General features: G+C 38.9%; 1 protein-coding gene across 1 annotated transcript in view; it reads right to left on the bottom strand.

The window, feature by feature from the left end:
- Positions 1 to 4,631: 4,631 nt before the first annotated feature.
- LOC122754745 (Fc receptor-like protein 4) overlaps positions 4,632 to 25,854 on the bottom strand; it is a 32,214-nt gene continuing 10,991 nt past the window's right edge. Inside the window, exons 3-12 of the mRNA XM_044003213.1 lie at positions 22,158 to 22,403; positions 20,286 to 20,540; positions 19,722 to 20,006; positions 18,411 to 18,698; positions 17,232 to 17,342; positions 7,460 to 7,487; positions 6,455 to 6,543; positions 5,714 to 5,782; positions 5,325 to 5,356; positions 4,632 to 5,242 (exon numbers count right to left, since the gene is read on the bottom strand). Of these exons, the coding sequence (XP_043859148.1) occupies positions 5,114 to 5,242; positions 5,325 to 5,356; positions 5,714 to 5,782; positions 6,455 to 6,543; positions 7,460 to 7,487; positions 17,232 to 17,342; positions 18,411 to 18,698; positions 19,722 to 20,006; positions 20,286 to 20,540; positions 22,158 to 22,403 (1,532 nt within the window). The 3' untranslated portion in view covers positions 4,632 to 5,113. The remainder of the gene's footprint in view (positions 5,243 to 5,324; positions 5,357 to 5,713; positions 5,783 to 6,454; positions 6,544 to 7,459; positions 7,488 to 17,231; positions 17,343 to 18,410; positions 18,699 to 19,721; positions 20,007 to 20,285; positions 20,541 to 22,157; positions 22,404 to 25,854) is intronic.

Below are 25,854 nucleotides of genomic sequence, written 5' to 3' on the forward strand. Positions count from 1 at the left end.
ATGACCAAACAACAACAACATTTGCTACTATACTATTTTACCATTTTTTTCAAAATGTTTTCCCATCCATGATCTCATTTGACCCTCATAATAACTGTGAGGGAAATTGAGACAGAATAGATAATATTAAGAATATTTCTTGTTATAATTCTTCATTTGCTTTTTCACAAAAACATAGGTGGCAGTAACTGCTTTGAAATTCTCCCCATGGTGATCACAAATAAACTTTAAATTTGAGTCACTCTACATTCATGTGTGTCTATATAGGCATTTGTGTACATATGGATGTATATCTATATCTATATATATTGTGTGTATGCATCTATATATGTGTGTATACACACATACATATTTATGCATTTTTAGTTGTCAGCAGCTAACAATACTTATTTGATTTAGAGAGTGATTTAAAGTTTTTGAAATGCTTTAGTGTTATGCTTTTGTTTGATAATATTATCTAATGAATTCTGGAGGTAAGAAAATCTGGGTTCAGGTTCTAGCTGCAACATATGTGGGACAGTAGATTCTGGGTCAGAAGGTCTGGGTTTGCATTTCTCTTACCTGCTTTATAAAACTGAACCTAAAAGCAGCTCATAATCTAGTCCAGCTATGGGCAGCAAATGAATGAATGAACATTTTATGAAACTATTCTGGATCATTGATATACTCAAATACCTCATAATCCAGCTTTGTAGGTAGGTTAATATCTTAGTGGCATCCCAGGGCAAATTTAGTTCTAAAGTCAAATGCTCTTTAAATTACAGCTTTGGAGTATCTTAAAGTGTTTATAAAATGGTCTTTTATATACCTAAAAGAATTTCATTGCATTCTATCCTACTAATTTGTTCATGTATGAACCCAGGAAGTCCAGGATTAAAAGTGTTAACACATACACAAAATTTAAACTGATAAAAGATAAGACCCACCCACTGCATTTGAAGCTGGCTTAGCTTGCAGGCAGACAGTATGAACAGTGATTGCCTATTTCATTCCTTCAACATGATATTGACATGCATATTTTGGAATATGAATGTAATGGAATATTACTGGATACATAATAAATATTCTATGTTAAGAATTCAGAGAAATTTGAGATCTATATGAAATACAAAGCAAGGAAAACAAGACCAAGATATTCAAAATGATCATAATAATGTAAGCAATGATAGCACTAAAAGGAAGCTAAACACTAATGAATTGAAACTAACAATTGTAGATCCTGAGAAATAATAATGAAACAACCAATATTTTCAGTAGAAAGGTGAGGGACTATGCCTGTGGAATGTTACCCACTGTCAGTCACAGTCCATGTTTGGCTGATTTGACAAAAACAGCTTTTTTTGTCGCAAGGAAAGATTCATGGGTTTAAGGGGAAATTATCTGGGGGCAAAATAAAAGATAAAAATAATTTTTAAAGCATCATATTACTAATCTTCAATGGCTGTCTTGGGAATGCTGATCAATGCAATGAATGATTACCATTTCTTAGGAGTCGTGATGAAACTTGCTATCAACTCCTGACAGAGAGGTGATAGATACTTTTGGAAGGGTCACTGCCAATGAGGGAATTTGTTTTCCTTTACTATGCATATTTGTGACAAGAGTTTTGGTTTTCTTTCTTTTATAAGGGGAGACAAGTGGAAAGGTAGAAGGGGGAAAAGGTAGATTTTTGTTCATTGAAAAAAAAATTAGCTAGATTTTTTTTAAATGCTAGAACAAAGGATGCCTTGACAGTTAGCAATTCTTTTTTGTGTGTGTGTGTGAGGCAATTGGAGTTAAGTGACTTGCCCAGGGTCACACAGCTAGTAAGTGTTAAGTGTCTGAGGCCGGATTTGAACTCAGGTACTCCTGACTCCAGGGCCGGTGCTCTATCCCCTGTTCCACCTAGCTGCCCGACAGTTAGCAATTCTTGTACCCAAGTGGAATAATTGATATCTCACCCTAATATTTTCCTGTATAGTTGGAAAAAGGTCACAACAAGCTGGCTCAAGCTACTTCTATAAAATATTGCTGTTGTTACTATTTCTGGGGCATTGTTTCAAACCACAAGAGGATATTGGGGTAGTAGGAAGTAGTGATTAGGGATGGGGGAAGAGGGGGATTTATAACAGTCAACTTCCTTTTTAGCTCCTGGAATGCATCTTCAGCAAATTCTCTCTCTCTCTCTCTCTCTCTCTCTCTCTCTCTCTCTCTCTCACACACACACACACACACACACACACACACACACACACACACACACACACATACACATCTTCACTTTCCTCCTCTGTAAATTGGGTGTAATAATATTCACAATCTTACCTCAAAAGGGGTATTGTAAGAAAAGCACTTTGTAAATTTTGAGGCCTTTGGAAATGTGATTTATTGTTATTTGGACACTGGAAATGTCTTGGTGGTCACAGGATCTTGGAAGGACACTTCCAGGCCATCTTGTCCAACCCTCTCACTTCATAGATGAGAAAATGAGGCCTGAAGAGAAGTAACTACCCCAAGATCACATACTAACAGAGCTGTGATACAACTAGCTCCCTATCAGTGATATTTCCATTGAATCATGCTGCCTCTAATGAAGGATGTTATCATGCATTGAGCTGGTCTTCATTGCCAGCCCAGTTTCTTTCATGACACCTGTCCTAGATTTAGAAAGCTAATTCCATGAATAACATCAGGTTCTCCCTCCTATCACCCAACAATTAGTAACAAATGCTCTCTAAATGGGTAATTATGCGATGACCATTACTTCCATGGCACTAAAAGGTAAAAGCAAAACCCAGCACACAACTCACACATGTTCCAATGGAGTTGATTGAATGATAGGAAATATCACAGGAAATAAGTTATGGTTGACTTGATCTCAGGCATCTAAGGGACACAGTGGGTAGAGTGCTGGTCCTGTAGTCAGGAAGATGAGTTCAAATCATGCCTCAAACACTTACTAACTGTGTGACCCTGGGCAAGTCACATAACCCTATTTGGCTCAGTTTCCTCATCTGTAAAATGAACTGGAGAAAGAAATGGCAAACCATTCCCCTATCTTTTCCAAGAAAGCCTCAAAGGGGGTCATAAAGAGTCAGACATGATTGAAAAACTACTAAACAAAAACAACAAAGGCTTGGTCTTGGATGAACAGCAAATGCAGGAAGCATAAATACTGCAGGCTCCTCTCAGGGACTGCTTCCAAATGAAGAACACAGTCTTTTTGAGCTTCTCTAAAGTTTCTATTCCTCTACCAGATATCTCTAGACCAAATATATGCGAAAGTATCCATGGGAGGGTAAAAGGACCAGTCTTTGACAACAATGCAACTTGAGGCTGGATTGCTCTTGTTTATATAATGAAAATGTTCCATTTCTGAAGTTGTTTACTTTTTATTTGTGAGGAACTTGACTTTCAAGTGTTCTAAAAGATTTACAAATACTAATTGGCCATGGAACACAAGTCTGAGCTCATGGCCATTCTTTTTGAAGTGTTAATTGCCCAGGGCAGTTACAGACTCAAGGATAGTTGTTTTTTTTCCTTCCCACACTCCTAATGGGTCTTTGAGGCAACTCAGTCTTGACATATATTCATGATCCTCAGTGGCCTCAGATGCAGCAACTTGTTTTCTCCTTGGAAAACCTAGAGATCTGCTTCCTATAATTAACCTATAAATGATATGCAGTCAGTGACACTGGGGGGTAATGATAATCTCAGGACTGTCGGATCTACTCTGCTCCGCACTAATCAAACCTTGAGAACAACCTTGACAAGAACTGCTGTTGACTTAAGGGTGGGGGCGTAGCAGGAACCTTTACATAAATCATGAGAAAAGAGCAAAACATCAAAACACTTTCAGAAAACAATTTTATGGGGCTACAAGCAGCTGTACTTCAAAGAAAACTATTAGCTCAACATGCCAGAAAAACAAAACAAAAAACACACACAAAAAAGATTATTATAAACCATGCTTAATAAAATTATGTCTTCTGCTTTAAAAGGTGTTACACTTTCAGTTTCAGTACACAATAAGTAATCATGATCATATAAAGGCAATGATAATGATGACAAGGACAATGATACAGGCTTGATCATTGTTTATACAGGCGGTAGCCAGGTGGCACAATGGATAGAGTACTGGCCCTGGAGTCAGGAGGACCTGAGTTCAAATATGACCTCAGACACTTACTAACTGTGTGACCCTGGTCAAGTCATTTAACTCCAATTGCCCCCCCCAAAAAAAATCACATATCAGTAGTACTATAAGGTGGGTCACCAAAGTAAAAAACAATAACAAAAGCAACATAGTGGCTGATGGGAAAAAAAGTTACCCAGAACACCAATATGCTTCAGGTAAAATCTGAAAGTGATTTCTATATTTATGTATAGATAAAAATCTGCATATATATGCAGAAAAGAGCTAATTTATATTGGTATAATTTCCTCATTTGAGAATTCCCTATATCAATGAAATCTCAGATATAGACTCTGTACTAACCTATAGTATTTATTACATGCTTATTACACACACATATATAAAATGTGTTATTATGTGTGTGCTTCTTATTATTATACATATATACAAATTTTTTGTTGTTTATTTGTTTCAGTTGTGTCTGACTTTTCGTGACACCATTTGGCATTTTCTTGGCAAAGGTACTGGAGTGGTTTGCCATTTCCTCCTCCAATATACACATAAACACACGCATATAAATAGATGTGTGTATATATGTGTGTGTCATTGTATTTGTTTTCCCAATGTGAAAATGGAGAAAAGCATTTCTTCCTCGATGTCTTCAGTCCTTCAGGAACTCAATGGGATAGTCATAAAGGCATGACAATTCAAAAGCCATGGGTTTCTAGTTTCCCAATGGAATGGTTGTTTTGTTTGTTTTTTGTGGGGCAATGAGGGTTAAGTGACTTGCCCAGGGTCACACAGCTAGTGTCAAGTGTCTGAGGCCAGCTTTGAACTCAGGTCCTCCTGAATCCAGGGCCAATGCTTTATTCACTCTGACACCTAGCTGCCCACTCCCCAATGGAATAATTGAAGGAATGCTGAAAGGATGGGTAAAGTAAAAGACCTCTAAGATCCTTAAAGAATGTGCCAAATGTGAGCCCATGGCTCATAAATGGGTCAGAAGGGCAGGACATTTTCAAAGCCATCTGTAGTATTTCCTTTGCACTCATCCACAGTCCCAGAATTCCCAGTTGACTCTCCTTGAGCTTCTGCCTTCTTCACTAAAAAGTAGATGACTGGATAGTCCTGTAAAAGAAAATATAAATGTAAACCCCTTGAGAAGGGAGAGAAAGATAATGGGATTGGAAAGCCAGGGAATATGACTCACCTTGTCATCTGGAGGTTTTCCTGGGGCATCTGCTAAGGAAGGAAAAGGGAAATTAAATGATGGGTAATAGTGTTCCATCTTAGAGCTTACATTCTATCCTCCAACAGCCCAGGATACACTGTGACCTTCCCGTTGGTCATTGTCACTTATCTTTAAAAGGCTATTCTTTTCTTCTACTTCTATTCCTAGGAAGCACAAGAGGCAGGAAAAAGGGGAGGGGTGAGGCTATTTGGGTAGGTAGATAAGTAGTCCCTCCCACAGCAGACCAGTCACAGGTACACACCAGTCACATCTAATCAACTGAAGGATGTCAACGTCTACTGAGACAATCCCATACTCTAAGTGCCAAGAAAAATACCCTGTAGTTATAGTTACTCCCAGCATCTCACCTGCACCTTCTTTTCCCTGCTGTGTACTCTGAACCTCTGAATAGACCACATCTCCAACAAAAGGTGTCTCTGGAATAGAAGAAGAGTTGTCTAGGAGGCTACTGATTTTTTCTAGCCAACTCCCTGATGATTCAAACTTGAGGTAGTTAGAAAGACCTTACCAGACTTATCTCACATTCATGGACTTTTAGGGTTGGACATCAAAGATGTCACCTTGTCTAACCCCTTACCTGAATGAAATATACAAAACAATGCTAGAATATTGTCCAAAAGAGGAAATTTAATGAGGAAGGAGGATAGTGGGTTTCCCTCAGTGGAGTTCTGAAAACAAAGTCTGATGATCATTTATTGAGTGTGTTGCAGAGTGATTTCTAGTTCAGGTATGTATTAGAGTAGTTGTCCTCCGATAGCCCTCCCAAGTCTGAGATTTTGTGATGACCTCCAATAATAGGGACCTCACTACTTCTCAAGGCAATACATTTTATTTGCTTTATACCTCCCTAATTAACAGGAGGTTTTCCTTTATGTTGACTAAAAACCAATCATAGCATTTCTGCCCATTGTTCCTGGTTCTTTACTCTGAGACCAGTGTATAATTGATCAATCCCATATGAAAGTCTTTTAGAGGATAATGTTCATTTATCCTTTCCCCTCCACTTCTCAACAAGGCTCCTCAGTTTCCCTTTCCTTCTCCCTTCCTTCTACTCTCTGAGCCCACCTTGCTGATTGCATGAACCTTACCATTACCATCACTGTGTATTTCTTGAAGCTCCAACTGAACGGATACGTATGATTCCATGGCTTCTTGGGAGATTTGAATGGGAGGGCTCCTGTGAGACACAGATAGACATGTTATTTTGGGAGACAATGACAGAACTAAATGTAAATCATATGGTCAGGAGGAAAATCCTGAGAGAAAGAATTGTAGTGATGCAGGGCTTTAGGGAAACAAGCAGCCAAGAGGGCATGGAGAATTCTGGGTGATTTATGGGGTGATAACACCAAACAGATTTTTTTTCCCTTTCAGGTTCCCACTTAAAGATAGAACTGGTTAGAGTAGGTCAAGGACCTTGGGATCAGGGGCTAGACAATGAGGTCACACTGCAGTTGCTAGTCCCCTTAGGGTGGGGATGGGGCTAAAGTAGATGACATTATTTCAAAAGACATTAACTCAGGGGGCAGCTAGGTGGCAAAGTGGATAAAGCACTGGCCCTGGATTCAGGAGGACCTGAGTTCAAATCCAGCTTCAGACACTTGACACTTACTAGCTGTGTGACCCTGGGCAAGTCACTTAACCCCCATTGCCCCACCAAAAAAAAAAAAAGACATTAACTCAGCATATGCCTGGACTTGGTCTGGGGCTGTGCTGTGCTTAGAGAGTCAGATAAATTCAGATCATGCCATGAGTGGTGAGGAGTAATCTAAACCTGAATCACTGACTTGGACAGAAGATATTTAGAGAAATGGATAGCATTGCACAATCCAGTGAGTCAAAGAAATAAATCCTATATTAACACCAAGCACAAGCAGAGTTCAGAAAATATGTTCCCCAGGGGCTGAATGGGAGTGGAGGTGGGTTGGGAAGGGGATAGTATCTAGGGAATGGGTTTTACACATCCAGGGGAGTGTTAATGCAGGAATAAAACATATGTAATCACCGAGATAAACAGCAGTAACTAGACTACATGCCATATTTCTGCATTGTGGACACAAAAAAAAAGGAGCAGAAAAAGGCAGAGGCCTCACCTGCGTAGGTCTGTGGAAGAATTTTCCCCTGGAAAGCAAAGTAGAAGAATTGTCAGTAGAGGTGCCTCTCTCTAGCAGAGCTGCAACTACTTCAGAATAATGGGGGCTTTCCTTCTAGGAATCAAAATTTAGCAGGCACTGGAAAAACTGAAATTCCTTTAGAAACAACTGAATTTAGCATCTAGTCAGCAAGAATAATTGGTTGGGGAGTGGGTTACAGAAAACAAACATTTATAAAGTGTCTATGATGTGCCAGGCACTTTATAATATTATTGCTTTGTAGTGACATGTGCATATGCATATGTATATACATATACACATACATGATACATATATACATGTATATATACATATATGTAATTTATTAATTAAAATGGGAAACTGCCAGATTGTACACCCTCTCCACAACACAGAACCTTGTATCTTGAGGTTTAATAACAGCTAGCATTTATATAACTTTGTGGTTTGCAAAGTATTTTACAAATGTTATCTCATTTGATCCACACAACCCTGGGAGATAAGTGCTTTATAATCCCCATTTTGCCAATGAAGAAACTGAGGCAGACAGGGATTAAATTACTTGCCTGGGATCACACAGTTAGTTAGAGTCTGTAGCTTGATTTGAATTCAATTCTTCCTGACTCCAGGCCCGCTCTATCCAACATCTACAATTAACTTCCAGTCATAATAATAACTAGCTTTTATATAGCACTTTAATGTTTACAAAGTACTTTATATGTACTATTTCTCTCATTCTAGTCCCCTAAACCAAACCAACTGAATTTGTAAAAAGGTGATTTAAGGGTGAGTTGCATGCTGATTCCTCAAGAAATATTTTGTGAAGGTTGTGCTGCATGCTAAAATGCCTATACGTCTGTCTACATAAATATATGTGTATGTGTATACATGTGTATACGCATATATGTATGTATGTATGTATAAAACATCACTGGGAGGCTCAGGAACTTGCAATCAGCTGCTTTGTTAGGTCATTGGGTCCTGAGAAGATTACAAGCTAAATGAAATTCTTACACTATAAATTATTATATTGTCTTCTAATTGTTTCATAAATCTGAATCTTATCTCCTCAATAAGACTCTAAACTCCCAAAGGCCATAGGATGTTTGCTATATGTACCAACAATCTAGACATTTATGAAGGGTCTACTATATACAGGGCCCTGCCCTAGGCTCTAAGGAAGGTGCCAAATTTAGAAAAGTCACACCCCTGTCCTCATGAAGTGTGCAAACTATTAGGTTGATATGACACATACATAGAATACAAAATAATACCTATTGGTTACATCAGAAAGATGCACAGTACTATATGAGATCCAAATATTGAAAAGACAAATAAAGGGAAATATGTGAACATTTCTGGATGATGTACCATTTAAATTAGATTTTGAAGGATAAGTAAGAATTCAACAGCCAAGAAGATGGTATCCCCAGCATAAGTAGTAGCATAAGCAAAGGTACAGAGATAAGAAAGTAAAAGGAGTGGTTTGAAATGGTAAGCAATCCAGCTTGACTGTGTTGAATTCATGGAGTGAATTACTGTAAACTAATGTCCAAGTTTGTGGCCTTCCTAATCCAGCTAAATCAGGAGGTAGCATTGAGGACCCTGCCTTTAATTGTACCACCATTTCAAAATCCAGTGGAGGCAAGAAAATTACACAGATGACATGAAAGGGCCAAAGCTTTGAGGAGACAGGTCAAGTATCACTATCAGATCCCTACATTCTAGCCTCCAGGATAACATTAACTAACCTCTTCCTGAATCTCCACTTCCCCTATTGGTTTCTCAACCCCTTGGATTTTGGTGCCCTGAAGAAACCCTACTGCCAACATTTCATGACCTTTTAATTTGCATTTACTTATACCCTGATTTAGATGCTTCCCTTCTTAACCCCAGAAGAGATTTCCCTTTCTTAATCCTAGAGATAGACTCTTAGAGGAGCGGGTAGAATAAGGAATAGAATGGTAAGAGGAAAAGATAATATAACAGGGATAGAAAAAAACTTTTTAATATAACAGGGATGGAGTAAAAGGAAAGGCTAAGAGGGACAATAGTGAGTAAAAATAAGATGGAGGGAAATTCACAAATAGTAAATATAACTTTGATGTGAATGAGAAATGAGAAATAGAAATGGATTACAGAATGGATTAAAAATCAGAATCCAACAATTGTTTAAAAGTGTTAAGGGTTAAAATTCTAGCTAAACTGTCTAAAATATCTAATGAGTGGTCGCCAATAAATTATAAGCTTTAGCAAGAGTTAGACTTTTAAGCATTTATTAAGGAGAATAAGAATTTGGTAAAGAGAGAGAGAAAGGCCTAGATTCCTATCTATTAAAGGGAGAGCACATTTCTAGCTCCCTTCTCCACCAGAGTCCAGAGGAAAAGAGACCCGAGACCCCGCGCCAGTCTCTTCCTTCCTCCTCCCACTAGTCCGCGTCACTTCCTGATACCAAAGACAAGACTCCTGGTCTTGCCCTCAAAGACCTTCGCTTCATGGGCAGAACTCTTCTACAGTTAGTATCCAGCAGGTGGCGTTATTCCAATCGTTACAAAAGAAACATATTTAAGAATGAGAGATATACACAGAGTTAAAATGGAGGGTTGGAGTATAATTTATTATGCTTCAGTAGATGCAAAAATGGCAAGAGTAGCAATTATAATCTCAGTCAAAATTACAACTAAAATAGATTTAATTAAAAAAATAAACAGGATAAACAAAAATAGAAAGACAGATCAATGGAACAGAGTAGACATACAATTTACAGCAGCAAATAAATATAGTAACCTTGTATTTGAAAAATGTGAAGACAAGATTTTTGAATAAGAATTAATTATTTGGTAAAAATTGTTGGGAAAACTAGAAAGCAGTATGGTGTAAATTGGGCAAAGACCAATATCTTACACCATTTGCCAAGATGTCAAAATGGATACATGACCTATATACAAAAAGGGATATTACCAAAAAATTTGAAGACCATGGAATATATACTTGTCAGACATGACTAAGGAAATAATTTATAAATAAATCAGAGACAGAAAGCAGAGTGAGTTGTACACTGGGTAATTTTGATTACATTAAAAGTGTTTTTTTATAAATAAAACAAATGTAATCAAGATCAGAAAGAAAGCAGAAAATTTGGGGAAATTTTATAGACAGTTTCTCAGATAAAGGCCTCATATCTCAAATATATAAAGAACTTTTTCAAATGCATAAGAATATGAGTCATTTCCCAAATGATAAATGATCAAAGGATATGAATGGGCAGTTTTCTGATGAAGAAATCAAAACAATTTATAATCATATGAAAAAATGCTCTAAATCATTATTGATTATTTAAATGTGAATTAAAACAATATTGATGTATTTCATACCTATCAGATTGGCTAAAATGATTGAAGGGAAAAGTGATAAATGTTGGAGATGATATTAAAAATTTGGGACACTAATTCATTGTTGGTAGGATTGTGAACTGATCTAACCACTTTGAAGAGCAAATTGGAATAATGCCCAAAGAATTATTAGACTGACCCAGCAATACCCTTTGACCCAACAATATATCTACTACATCTATTTCCAAAGATGACTAGGGAAAAAGGAAAAGAACCTACATGTCCTAAAATACTTATAGCAGCTCTCTTTGTTTTGGCAAGGAGCTAGAAATTACAAGGATACCTACCAATTGGGAAATGGGAAATGACTAAACAAGTTGTATTATATGATTGTTATGGAATACCACTGTGCTATAAGAAATGATGAGTTTGACAATCTTAGAAAAACGTGGATAGACTTGCATGAAATAACAAAGAGCAAAATTAATGGAACAAAAAAAACATTCTATACAATGACAGCAGGGTTGTTTTTAAAATGACTTTGAGTGACAAAGTCATTTTGACTATAATAAATACTCAAATTAACTACAAAGGATATGTGAAGGAAGACACTATCTGAATCCAGAGGGAAAAAACTGATAAATAGAAGTTTGCATGGAATGATTTCACATACATACACATATTTGTGTCTAATGGTACCCATCCCCAGGGTCAGGGAATGAATTGAAAAAATAAATGTACATTATAATTTTATTATATATTTTAAAAGAATATGAAGTTGTATATAATAGCTTTGCAGTTTCATGTGTAATCATCTCTTTTTTATTATACTATGTTATGGAAATGCTTATTTTGTTTTGTAAATTAAAAATAAAATAAATTTTAAAATTTTAAATGAAAAAAGGAGGAAAGCAAACCAGCAACAGACTATGAAGCAATTCCCTGAATTAGTTTTGTTTGTTTGTTTTTTTAATTCTGATGATGGATAGAAAGTTAGAATGGGACCAGATTGAGTATGACCCTGAACATCAGCTAAAAAGCATTTGAACTTTACCTAAGAAGGACCTATTGAAAAATTTCAAGCTGAAAGTTTTGAGTTTGGTTTGTTGTTGTTTTTTCAAACTTAATCTTCCTATCTTACCAAGGCAAGAAGCACAGCACCCACTCACAAGCCAGTTCTACTATTAATAAGCATGTAAGCTTTAACTTCTCTTTTTTTTCTGACTTGGGCTAGTTTGTTCTCCTTAGGCAGCCTCAAGGCCCTCTGTTTCTGAAGGCTCACCATATTCACAGTTTCATGTGTAATCATCTCTTTTTTTTATTATACTATGTTATGTAAATGCTAGACAGTGTAGCCCCCAATTGGGTGTTAGGCCTCCTGTAGCTCAGAATTCCTGAATTCAAGTAATACCCCTCCCCCTTAGCTTCCTTAGTAGCAAGCATCTAGATTTATATGTATGAAAGATTACTGGAACCATGATATAAAGGATGAGAAAGATTGAGGAGAAAATGGAGGTGGCCAGATCCTTTGGTGCCTATTGGAATAGTCAAGGCTGGTAAGTGATCATTAAGGTTGTGACCGTGGTTTTAAAAGTATTTTTGGGGGGCAACTAGGTGGCGCAGTGGATAGAGCACCGACCCTGGAGTCAGGAGGACCTGAGTTCAAATCTGACCTCAGACACTTGACACTTATTAGCTGTGTGACCTTGGGCAAGTCACTTAACCCCAATTGCCTCACCAAAAAAAATAAAAATTTTTAAAAAAAAAAAGTATTTTTCACATATTGTGTCATCTGATCCTCACTAAAATACTGAGAGCTTGATAATGGAAAAGTGATTATGCCCATTGTACTGTTTAAAAAAAAAAAAAAAAGCTTGGGTTTAATGAGTTTACATGATTTGCCTGAGGCCTCAAAGTTGGTAAATAATAGACAAGTAAATGGTAGAGCTTGAACTCAAACCCAAATCTTTGTACCCAAATGTATCTGTGTATAGACTTAAAAATGAGAAGCTGTCAATTTCACCATTTGCAAATTTGTAGGCAAAGGGACTGGACCCTATGATTTGGGGGGCGGAGTCAAGATGTCAGAGGAAAGGCAGTGAGCTCTCAGACCTTGTGATTTCACTAGTTCAGTGGTGTCAAATGCAAATACAAACAAATTCTTGCTTGCCACATATTTAGTTACAACTGAACATTATTTATGTTGTTTTGTTTTAACTTATGTTGTTAAACATTTCCCAGTTACATTTAATTCTGATTGGGCCTGCTCTTGGGAGTTGTGTGGGCTTCCTAGGGTTTGATATCCCCATAGCACTGAAAGGTTAAGTGATTTGTCATAGGTCACATAGCCAATATGTGTCAGGTGCCATTTTGTCCTGGTTTAGGCTCATCCTCTGTCCCTGGCCTCAGTGTTCCTGACCTATTCTAAGCAACTGGTGTCTCCTCTTGAGCTAGTTCCACTACTAGGTGGGAAACTGAAGGGAAAAAAATCTACTTGGTGTTATCACTACATAAATCATCCAGAACTCTCTGTGCCCTCTTGGCTACTGGTGCCCTAAATCCCTATGTTACTACAATCCTCCTTTCTTCTAGGGTTTTTTCCCCTGACCACGTCACTCACATTTAGATCTCTCATTGTCCCCTAAAATTTTCTGTCTCAAAGAACCCTTTCATGCAAAGCCCCCAAGAATCCATGGAATAAAACATTCTCACTTAGTTGGAGTTGCAAAAATATATGGTGATCGTAAGGCTTACACCACCAGCAAGGTCTTCCCACATCAGGATCAGAGAGTAAAGGGAAGGGACAAGGAAAGGGAAAGTGAGGAGCCTTGTTGAGGAGTGGCAAGGAGGAAGAAATGAATATCTTTTGAAAAACTTATATGTGTTTTTCACTGACCAATTTTCCACTGGTGTTACAGTTTAGAAGCAGTGACAATGAGCAGAAATCACACTGCAGACAATTTTTTATTCAACATAAGGAAAAAATATCTTGTCTGTTAGACAAGTATAAAAAGAGGGGATGTGGTACCTTTAAGAGTAGTGAGTTCCTCATCATTGGAGGTCATCACAATCTCAGAGTCAGAAGGGATAGCAGAAAGCAGCTAATCTAATGAATGTCTGAACTAGAAATCTTTCTACTTTAGGCTTGGTTTGAGATGGTAGTCTACTTGAAAACCCAGCTCTCTTTCAGCTGAACTGTTGCTCTAGCTATGCCAACTTCATCCTGCATTTGTAAAGGGTTTCACACTTATCACCACTAAATTCCACCTACTTGAACCTGTTCCATCATGTAGCCTATCATGAGCTCTATCCTCCAATTTGTTAGGTACCCCACCTTCCCATCTTGCCATCTGTAATTTGACAAGCATGCCATCTATGACTTCACTGAGTCATGAAAATGTCAATGGCAGATGACCAAGGACAAATCTTCTCCATTACATGATCATAACTTGTCTCACAGTTTGCAGTTTCCTCCTTTATCACAAAAGTCCATTAAATTGCCTCTATTGCTCATTTGACTTTAATTTCCAAACTTGACCCTAATTTCTCAGAAGTGCTTGGAAAATATACTTTTTTTTTAATTTTGTTTTTATTTATTTTTTTTTTTAGTGAGGCAATTGGGGTTAAGTGACTTGCCCAGGGTCACACAGCTAGTAAGTGTTAAGTGTCCGAGGCCAGATTTGAACTCAGGTACTCCTGACTCCAGGGCCAGTGCTCTATCCACGGAAAATATACTTATATTGAGGAAGTGAAAGTAAACCCTGAAGAGTAAACAGAAGTTACCACGGAAATAACTGAGTAATTTTAGTACTATCTTTTAAGATGCAAAGATATTGCACCCTGAGGCAGAGGTCACCATACTCCTGAGCTATCAAGGCATCTTCTGCACCTCTGATAACTGCTCCTGGGCTGAGGCTTAGAATAACAAGTATTTTTTTTTTTGTGGGACAATAGGGGTTAAGTGACTTGCCCAGGGTCACACAGCTAGTAAGTGTCAAGTGTCTGAGGCTGGATTTGAACTCAGGTCTTCCTGAATCCAGGGCTGCTGCTTTATCCACTGTGCCACCTAGCCGCCCCCTAGAATAACCAGTATTAATCCTCTTCCCTTTGAGGAAGCTCTTGCTGGTTAACAGACCACTGCATAATGAAATTGATTCTTTATTATATTATCAATATTCAAAGATAACAAGTAATGCCCTAGTTAAATTAGTATTTTTTCATAATTTCATTTTAAATTTATCAAAAATTTCTCCCTTAGAAAAGTGTGTTATTTAGCTTATAATCTTGAAATCTATATGGAGATTTTTTTTGAAGCACAGAGTAACAGAAATGGAACTGCCGGGCTTTGAGTCAGAAGACCCAGCTTCAGTATTGACTCCAGCCTTGGGCAAATAACTTTTCTGGGTTTCAGTTTCCTTGATTGTCAAATAAAGGAGGAGGGTCTTGGACCAGGTACCTTCCAGTGCTACTATTCTTTTAAATGCCCACATTACAAGAAAGGGAGCATTCAAGTCAAGTTTGGTTAGTTACTGAGGGGAAGTGAGGGTGAGGTTTTCAAAGAGGAACGTAAGGCAATTACCACAAAAGCCCCAAAGGGCTAAGAGGCAGCTAGGTACACAATGGATAGAGTGCCTGGTCTAGAGTCAGAAAGACCTGAGTTCAAATCAAACCTCAGACATTTACTAGGGGTGTGACCCTGGGCAAGGGATTTAACTACTTTCCTTGACTTCTTCAACTGCAAAATGGAGACAATAAGAGCACCTACCTTTCAGAGTTATTGTGAGGATCAAATGAGATAATATTTATAAAGCACTTACCGTTGTGGTCGGCAAATAGTAGGGACTAGATAAATCCTTCCTCTTCTTCCCTTCCTTTCTGCTCAGGGTCAAAAAGAACCCTAAACTAAACCATCCCATCCTCTAAGGAAACACCTCATGTGGAGGGGGAACAAAGAACTCAGGATTGAAACTCAGAATATCCTCCTCGAGGTTTTTATTATCCCTCCACATATTGTCTCTCTGCTCTTCAATAGCTTCCCCTTACCTACCAAATAAAGCATAATCTTCATATCCTGGCATGAAAGGCTCCATGTCATCAGGCTCCAGCCTGCTCTTCTAGGTTTGCATCACATTGTTCCCTTCATGTACCCTACATTCCAACCAAACTACTTCCTATTCCCATTACTTGTTTTTTTGTTTGTTTGTTTGTTTGTTTGTTTGTTTGGTTTGGTTTTGGGTTTGGTAAGGCAATTGGGGTAAAGTGACTCACCCAGGGTCACACAGCTAGTAAGTGTTAAGTGTCTAAGGCCATATTTGAACTCAGGTCTTCCTGACTCCAAACCCAGAAATCTAACTGCTGTACCACCAACTGCTTCCAGAAGTGATCATTTGTTAGATGGTAAGCACATCATGAACAGGGACTACATTGTATTTTGGTTTGGTTTTGTTATTTGGTTTTTTGGGGGTTTTTGTAGTGCAATGAGGGTTAAGTGACTTGTACAGGGTCACACAGCTAGTAAGTGTCAAGTGTCTGAGGCTGGATTTGAACTCAGGTGCTCCTGAATTCAGGGCTGGTGCTTTATCTACTGTGACACCTAGCTGTCCCAGGGACTACATTGTAGGGAGTTGGTATAGTATAGTGTAAAGGGTGAAGGATTTGGAGTCAGGATACTTCTCTGTGCCTCTCTCCCTTCATCAATAGGCTGTGGTAAAAATTATTTGTGGTAAAGATATATATCAGAAGTTTTAGCTGAATCATTTGAGAGATTGCGCATGCTACTGAAGCGGCTTTTGAAGGACCTCCCTTTTGGGGAGGGAATGCGAGGAATTTCCCGGACACTGACTTAAAAGTGAGGGCAGGAAGGAAGTTCTCTCTCTCTGGCTGTGAATTTAGCAGTGATGGAGCGGGATTGAAAGGAGTGCACATGGTTTGGTGTTCAGTCTTTTCAGGGATTCACGGTCTGGCGGGCAGTTTGGGATTCGGTGAGTTTCATAAAGGAATAGACTCAGTTTAGGTCTAAGATTATTCATTTGTATTTCTCCTTCCTTATTTCCCTAATTGGCTTCAACTCTTGTTGTCTAATTAATTCCCAAGCAATAAAATAAAAAACTGATCCATCATAGATTAAAGCTCAGTGGCTCCTTTTTCTTCTTGGTCTGTGATATATATATATATATATATATATATATATATATATACATATATATATATATATATATAGTAAAGTTAAAGGGTGAGATTAATGCTCCGTATATCCAATTTGGCTCTCACAAGGCTAAAGGCTGATCTGATGCATTCATTGGTATGGGGAACTTGTGAGTGTGAGAGCTAGGCCTTAAACCCAGGGCTACTGACTTCTAGTCTAGTATATACCCATACTTTCTCTGGCTATAACAAAGGGAAAATAACAGAGGATGACAAACCTGATTTCCTTTGGTGCTTGAAGTAAACCAGAGGAGCAACAGCAATAATAAGACCAAGAATACCACCCAAGGGCATGGTGATTCCTGCAATAAGTGGTCCCCTTCCATTACCTGTAGGCACAGAAGAGAGCATAAACCCAAGAGAAGAGAAACCCAGGGTCTACAATTTCCTGGGGTAAAGGACATATTGCCTCATGTGGACTGGTGGAATAAAAAGTGAAACAGCAAGTCTAAGAGGCAGGGCATATTGAGGGTCTCCTGAACTGTTTAAGTATCAAATAGACCCAGCAGAAGACATTGAAGAAAGGATGAGATCTTTGTTGTCCCTCTTGTCCTGATTGCCATTGGAACCTTCCCAAAGATGTTTTCAATGAGTCTTCAGAAGGTGAGGTGTCAGCTTGAGGATTTCATCAAATCAGAAATCTGAGGGCAACCCAGGCAATCCAGGGAGTCAGAGGATTATTAGAGAAAGTTCATTTTTCTGCCACCCCCACTTCTCATCAGAGGGTTCAAAAAATCTATTTTTCCCCTTAGGAGTTCACTAAAAGTGAACACTGAGTCTTCCTTCCTAGGCTAACTCCAGTGCTCTCTCTATGACTGAAGTATGTGATACTCTCTCAATGATTTGTGATTCTATCCTCCCCTTGCCTAGTCCTTAAGGTACTAGGTTTCTATATGGAATCTAGAGATGGTGAATCTTGGAAAAACATCCAATCTGTTTCTCTTTTCTTGGAATCTCTTCTTTTTCAGTTTATCCCTGGGAACAAAGAAATTTATAAAATTGGAGAAACAACTCAATCTGGACTGAAAGAGGAATGGGGACATAGAAAAGAGAAGATGAACAGCAAAGCTCAGTGGGAACTCATCTTGGGCTGGGAGTAAAAGCAGGGAGGACCTAGAATAGAATGGAAACTTTTTGAGTAGCCAAGAAAGCATCTGGGCCAAGAATGGGCTTGAGTAGCGGGACTGATTGCTAAGCAACCTTTCTCTCCCATAAGCTGGGTTTTTTTTTTTTGTAGTTATTTTCTGTATCCATAATTACCAGGAATAAGGGGGCCACCAAGATGGAAGGAAGGAGAGAAGGAGGGAAGGGAAGGGAAGGGAAGGGAAGGGGAGGGGAGGGGAGGGGAGGGGAGGGAAGGAAAGGAGAAAAGAGGAGAGGAATGGAGGTAAACTCACTTGTCACAGTGATGTTCACAGAACTGCTGGGAATAAGGCTACTGTTGTTGTCAGCTGTGCAATAGTATTTCCCAGCATCACTCTCCCTCACAGCAGAAAACACAAATTCTGCTACCAATGAGCGCTGTATTTTCTTCCCCAGAATGGCTTCTGTGCCCTCTCTGTGCCAGGAGAATATAATGGTCCCTGAGCCTTCAGCTACTGAACAAAGAAGAACCAGCTTCTGCCCTTCCATCACATGCCCTTCATGAGGTTGCATCTCCATGTGAACTCCAGAGATGGGAATTCCTAGGTGAACACATAATAACATGTGAGGCCCTCTGCTATGGCGGGGTTGGGGGTCAGGGAAGAGGCTGAAAGAAAATGGTCAGGGTAGAGGAAATAGGAAATGTTGCCGGGTCACATGTTGAGGGATGAGGGTAGAGAGCAATTCCAAATTCACTCCTGGAGAGGAAACAGTATTCTTACTCCTCTTAACCTAAGTCTTATGAACTTTCTAACCCTAGCTAACTTTCTAATCCCATGCCAATGGTAGGGACTTTTAGGAAAGGGGCATCCATTATGAGAATAACCACTTTGAGGACCTACATATGTGACATATCATGATAGGAACTGGGGATACTAAGAGGAATAAAGAATGTAATTTCCTTTCCCTCAAGGTATCTACATTATAGTTGGGGAATTACAAAAAGAGAAAAGAAGGAGTGTATGCCAAGGGCCAAGACAGTATGGAAATGAGTGGGTTCAACTTTCAACAAACCTTTATTAAATCTCTCTCTCTCTATCAAGATATCACTTGGAGGTGGAGCTAGAAGTGGGCCAGAGGAGAAACTTGGCTCAATATCCCTATCCTTCAAAAACAGTAGAGAAAAATCTGTTGAGGGAGCTAGTCCCATTGGCCTACCATCCTGTAATTTTGCTCATCTGAGTCATCAGGAGCAATCTAAGTTTAGAGTACATCTATCTGCATCTCAATACATGCATGCACACACACACACACACACACACACACACACACACACACACGAATGCTGGGGAAGAGTTTATCTCCAAGACATTGCAAATGTTGGGGACCTGGAGCCAAAAGCAAAATTCAGTCTGTATCTCTGGTCTTGGATTTTTGTGGTTCTCAATTCATTCCTATTACTCCACTTAAACAGAGGATCCCTATCTCTCTAGTAAGACTCCCATTCCTATACTAGGGACAAAAAAAGTCACAAAGAATAGGACTTAATGTCAGAGATGATACCATTTACCCAACCTCTTCCTTCTTAATTCCAAACCTATTAAATTTCTCTCCCTCACACTTACTCCTTGCACTCATAATTATTGGGCGACTCTGTTTGCAGACTCGAGGAAACACAGCTTCTACTTCACACCAGTAAGGCCCTGAATCTTCACTCCAGAAATTCAGGATCTGGAGCTCTTGGGTTCTGGCCTGGCCCAATAGGATGGCCCCAGGATCTCTGAAGAAGGAGAAGAGAAGTTGGATGTTCAACTTCTCCGGATGTCTCCAGATCTCACATGTCAGATTAACTGGACTCCCTTCTGTGGGCTGAGAGTCTGTTGTTTTAAGCACTGGACGTGAAAACAGCTCTGAGGGAGGAGTGCAACAAAGAGTGAGTCTGAGTTTTTCAACACCTAAAGTTGCTGAGCCAGACAGAGAAACACAGATCCACAACCCACTCCCCAATCATGTCTGCTCCCCTGGTTCCTTTAACTCCTGCTTTCCCAGCTCCCTAAAAGAGGAATATTACTGGCTCAGTCGGAGGTCAATCCATAAGATGTCCCTATGGTATGTCCCTCTCACTCTACCCAACCAGTGATTCTACACTGACAGTTGTTATCCCTTCCCTGTAAAAATGGCAGTCATACCGTGGATGTAGAGATTCTCTTTCTGTGATTTAGTCTTCCATGACATGTGTATGAATGCAGTACAGAAATATTGACCCTTGTTACTTAAACTTGCTTGTGGGATAAAGACATCTGAGCTTTGGTTAAAAGCAGAGAAGAGTTTTCTATTCTTGTAGTATGTCACACCAGTCAAAGTCTTGTTATGTTTTTCCTGGCATCGAAGAATCAGACTGTCTCCTTCAAATACAGCATATGGAACCCTCAGGACCAAAGGAACTGTAAGACACACCCACATTCATGAGTTACCTAATTTCCAGTCCTTTTGAGACTTAATATATTCTTTCATTTGTAACAAAAGCATCCTGTGGATCCTACATTGGGATGGGCTTCCCTACACATTCAATAGGCCATTATGAAATGCCTGCTGTGTGCAATGGAGAGGGAAGCAAGACAAAGGAGCCCTTGGACTGAAACTTCATCAGGATGCTCAGGACTTTCCCGTGCCCTCTGTTTAACAGTAGACTTAGTGTCCTTATCCAAATTTCCCTCTCTCCAAAGGGAGATGATATTTTAGGGAAGGAGAAAAAGCAGAGAGGTCTAGTGAATGTGTCAGTGAACTTGGAGTTATGAAGAACAGGATTCAATTTCTGCTCCAGACACTAGCCATGTGACTCTGGGTAATTCATTTAACTTCTCTGAGCCTCAGTTTCCTTATCTGTAAGATAAAGAGGATAACAACACCCATTTCACTGGGTTTATATGAGGATCAAATGAAATAATATGTAGAAGAACCGAGATAGGGATTGGACCTTTGATTTTCATTGGTATAAGAATGCCCAGGTGAGGAAATTTCCTCTACCAAAGGTCAGTACTTTCTCTAAAGTTATCATCTTAAAGAGTTGCCTAAGAATTGAAAGGTTACATGATTTACCCACGGTCACAGAGCCAATATTTATCCAGGGGAAAACTTGAAACCAGTTCCTCCTGGCTTGGAGGCCAACTCTAAAAAACTACATCAATGGGAGCTGCCACCATTATCATCACCATCATCATCAATATCACTGTTATCTCATAATTCTTATTTTTTAAAAATTTAGTTCAAATAAAAATTATCTGGTTATATCTGATATTTAATAATACACAGGCTACAGGTATATTGGTTCCAGACCACTGCAATAAATTGAATATGGCAATAAAATGAGTCGCAAATTTTTTGGTTTCCCAATGCATAAAAAGTTATGTTGGGGTGGCTAGGTGGCACAGTGGATAAAGCACCGGCCCTGGATTCAGGAGTACCTGAGTTCAAATCCGGCCTCAGACACTTAACACATACTAGCAGTGTGACCCTGGGCAAGTCACTTAACCCCAATTGCCTCACTAAAAAAAAAAAAAAAGTTATGTTTATACTAAACTGTAATCTATTAAGTATTACTCTCCCCTCCCCCAAGTCTGAAAGAGATATACCTAAGACTCTCTAAACAAGGGGTTGCCCCTTCGCCTAGTCAGACTGTCTGTCCCCTGAACCATCATTTCCAAACTCCCTACACCCCTATTTTTTCCCTGGGTGAAAAAATTCAGCTCATGCTCAACATGTTCAAAATAGAATTAATTATCTTTCCCCCAAAGCACTCCCCTCTTCTCAACTTCCCTTTTATTGTCAAAGGTGACACTGTCTTCACAGTCACTCAGGCCATTAGCCCACTTACATTTCCGGTCCCTAGTCTAAGACAATTTGAGGCAGTGGAGTGAAAGTTGGAACTGGAGGTAACAGAGCCTTGACTCCTAGACCTGGAGGAGAATTGAGTTATGGGATCTGAGTCCTGTGATTCCCAGGGAAAGAAAGATGAACAAGAACCATTTTTAATGTTTTAACTAATTCACCTCTTTTCTTACCTCTAGAAAAGGTCAAAGTTACAGCATCACTGAGGTGTGAATTATTGGTCTTGCATTTATATATCCCAGTATCGTTAACTCTTATGTTGTTTCCAAGAGTTTCTTGGAGCATTTTCCCCTTGTGGTACCATTGAGTTTTCCCTGGTGCATAGATCTCTAATCCACTGCATGTCAGAAGCACTTTTTCCCCTTTGAAGAAAGTGGTCCAAGGAGGATCGATGTAAATCACTGGTTTTGGTGGAAAAGCTAAGTAGAAGATGGGAATAGAAATAAATGAAAGATATATGCAGTCCCTAAATTGGAAATTAATATATGAATGATAGGAAAGGGATTGCTTCACATGATCTAGAAACAGCTTCTTTCAAACATAGTTCAGTTGCCACCTCCTACAGGAAGTTTATTCTGGTCACACACACACACACACACACACACACACACACACACACAACTGTTGTTAGTGCCCTCCCCTAAGATTTAGTTTGCCTACATTTTATATTTAATTTTCTATGTACATGTTGTTTAGAACAACCTAAAGGCGGACACTTTTTCAGTTTTGTCTTTGTGCCTCCAGCACCTAGTACAGGGGTTGGCATATGCCGTTGTTCAGCTGTGTCCAACTCTATGTGACCCCATGGACATTGTCCATGGGGTTTTCTTGGCAAAAATACTGTAGTGGTTTGTCATTTCCTTTTCCTGTGTGTCCTAATTTTACAGGTGAGGAACTGAGGCAAGTAGAAGTTAAATGACTTGCCCAGAGTCACACAGTTAGCAAGTATCTGAGACTGGATTGCTCTCAGATCTTTCTGACACCAGGTCCAGTGCTCTATCTATTGTACCACCTAGATGCCTGCCTATAAAAAACTAGTTAATTTGATTTAAATTGACCTAAATAGTTGGGATATCAGAAAAGAGTAGGGGAACAAGGAATAGAGATTGCTCTCAACCCACCATAAACCCCTTTTTCACTTGGAAGTATGGGTAGGGCTCCGGGTAAGTCTAGGGCTAGCACCAATTAAAAATTGCATGGAAGATGAAGTTGTCTTTAGTCCCCCTTAACTCTCCCTTTCTTCAGTAAGTACTTCCTTCCATGGGCATTCCTCCTTCCTGTCTTTGCATATGTTCTCTTTGCAGTCACTGAAGCCATCCCCTATTCTCAATCAGTGCTTATCAAAATCCTACTGGCCCTCCAAGAACCAAAAAATACTACTTCTGTCATATAGTCTTTTTTCATCATTTCAATTGAAAGTACTGTCTACCTCCTCTAAGGTGCCATGGTCTGTGCTACAGAGTTTCCAATGTTGCCTTGCATCAGGGTTACTGTATTCTCATACCTAGAGGTAGAGGCTACATGTTATTCTTTGTATTCTCCCTCAGTAATTAGCATAGTATCTTTTATGATGCACAGAAAATTAATAAATAGATAGGTCTAGTGTCTTTATGCTCTCTCACTCCTTACCACCAACTCAGCTCCAATATTAGAAGAAATGGGATAAATTAATGAGCAACAAAAGAAATTACTGAACTGTCCATACACTTTGACCCAAGCAATATCACTTATTAGACCTATACCTAAAAGAGATTATAGAGGAAGAGAACGCAAACATACAGAAATGTTTATAGCAGCTCTTTTGTAGTAGCAAAAACACTACAAACTGAGAAGATAATGACCTATTGGGGAATGACCAAACAGTTACGATATATGGATGCAATAGAATGTAACTTTGCCATAAGTAGGGTGGAAATGGAGACAGAGAGACAGAGAGACAATGGCAGAGAGACACAGAAATGAAGTCAAAGAGTACCCAATGTGTCAGGACCAAAATGTATTGGGGTGGCTGGGAGGGGTTTCTCATAGAGAAACCTTTTTATTTGGAATCCTAAGTCACTTTAGAACTTTAGTTAGCTAGCTAGCTACATATTACATATTTTAGGTACATATACATATATTTCTTTGGGACTAATGGTCATTAGGTTCAAAAGCCTCTGTTTTGTTGTCCTCCTTGTATCATTTTATTGTTATAAGTTTTACTGATGATTTATTTAAAATAAAAAAAATACTAAATTGCTCAACAAAGTAAGCAAAATTAGCCATTACAGCAACCTCCCCCAATAATGTATTCCATATCCTGCACCTGTAGTCTCATGTCTCTCTACTGAGAAGAATTAAGGCCATTGTTATCTTCTGTTCTCTGAAGAAAACCAAGAGGCCCTAAGAGTGGTTATTAAAAGGACCTAGAGTTCAGTTACCTTTTAGTGTTATTTTTATTTCCATTATTATAGTCCTTGTGTCTATTGTTCCCTTGGTTCAGTTTCGGTTACTTTGTATGCAGAATGCTGCAGTGGGAAGCATCCATTGCATTTGCAGTCAGAGGACCTACACTTCTGCCACTTACTAGCTATATGAAAATGAGAAGTTACTTCTCTCTCTGGGCTTCAGTTTCCTAACATACTAAATGGAAGAGTTGGAACAGCTGATCTCTAAGGTACCTTCCAGCTCTAAATCCACAGTCCTATGATATTTGATTGTCCTCCTGGTTCTGATTAGTTTAGTTTAGTAGAGGCAGTGAGGAGGTTCAGTTGGATAGAGTGCTCAACCTTGGATCAGGAAAGACCCGAGTTCAAATCTGGATTAGATACTTATTAGCTGTATGACTTTTGGCAAGGCATTTAAACCTCTATTTGCCTCAATTTTCTCAATTGTAAAATGAAGATAATAATAGCACCAACCTCTTTGGGTTGTGAGGATCAAATGAGATAATGCTTGTTAAGTACTTAACAAAAGGTCTGACACATTTTAGGTTCTATATAAATGTTAGCTAACATTATTTATTGGTTTGAATCAGTTCAAATAAGCCTTCCAGTGCTTCTCTGAATTCTGAATACTGTTTGCTTCTCATATAACAATAATATTCTGTTACATGTGGTTTGAAGAATCTAACCATCCAGAGGAACAGAATGCAACATCTGGCAGAGAATATGTATTTGGCTGAGACTCCACATCCAGTGGAGACTACTTATCTAGTAGAGACTAGCATGAAGTAGGCCTGGTGAGAGAGAATAAATATGATAGCATCACTGGAAGACAGCAAATAGGTAGTACAGTGGATAGAGCACCAGCCCTGGAGTCAGGAAAACTCATTTACCTGAGTTCAAATCTGGCCTCAGACACTTGTTAGCTGTGTGACCTTGGGCACCTAATTACCTCAGTTTCCTCACCTATAAAATGAACTGGAAAAGGAAATAGTAAACCACTCCAGGATCTTTGCCAAGAAACCCCCAAATGTGGTCACAAAGAATCATGTGACTGAAAAATGATTGAACAAACAAAACAGAGATGTGAGTTTTTTCTCCACTTGTGTTCCCTGGCTACATGTTCCCTATGTGTCCCAATGATGATATATTTTTGAGAAAGTACACCCCAAAATTTTGAGAGAAGTATTTTATTACTTGTCTTTTCACCATGCCATTTTATTAAATGCCTTTGCTCTGAACTAAATGTGTCTTCTGTCTGAGTAATAAAGGTAAACACATTGTTGGGGGCTCATAAACCATGATTTTAGCAGATGAAGATTCATAGAATCCCTTGAACCTAGAGTAGTCTTTTCTAGAGGACCTTTCCTGAAAATTTGGGGTTGGGGGAATACTAAGCTGTCCTGAAGCTCTTAGTAGGTCAGAGGGTCAGAAAAGAATTTGGGAG

The sequence above is a fragment of the Dromiciops gliroides genome, chromosome 4, assembly GCF_019393635.1.
Source record: "Dromiciops gliroides isolate mDroGli1 chromosome 4, mDroGli1.pri, whole genome shotgun sequence".
Taxonomy (NCBI): domain Eukaryota; kingdom Metazoa; phylum Chordata; class Mammalia; order Microbiotheria; family Microbiotheriidae; genus Dromiciops; species Dromiciops gliroides.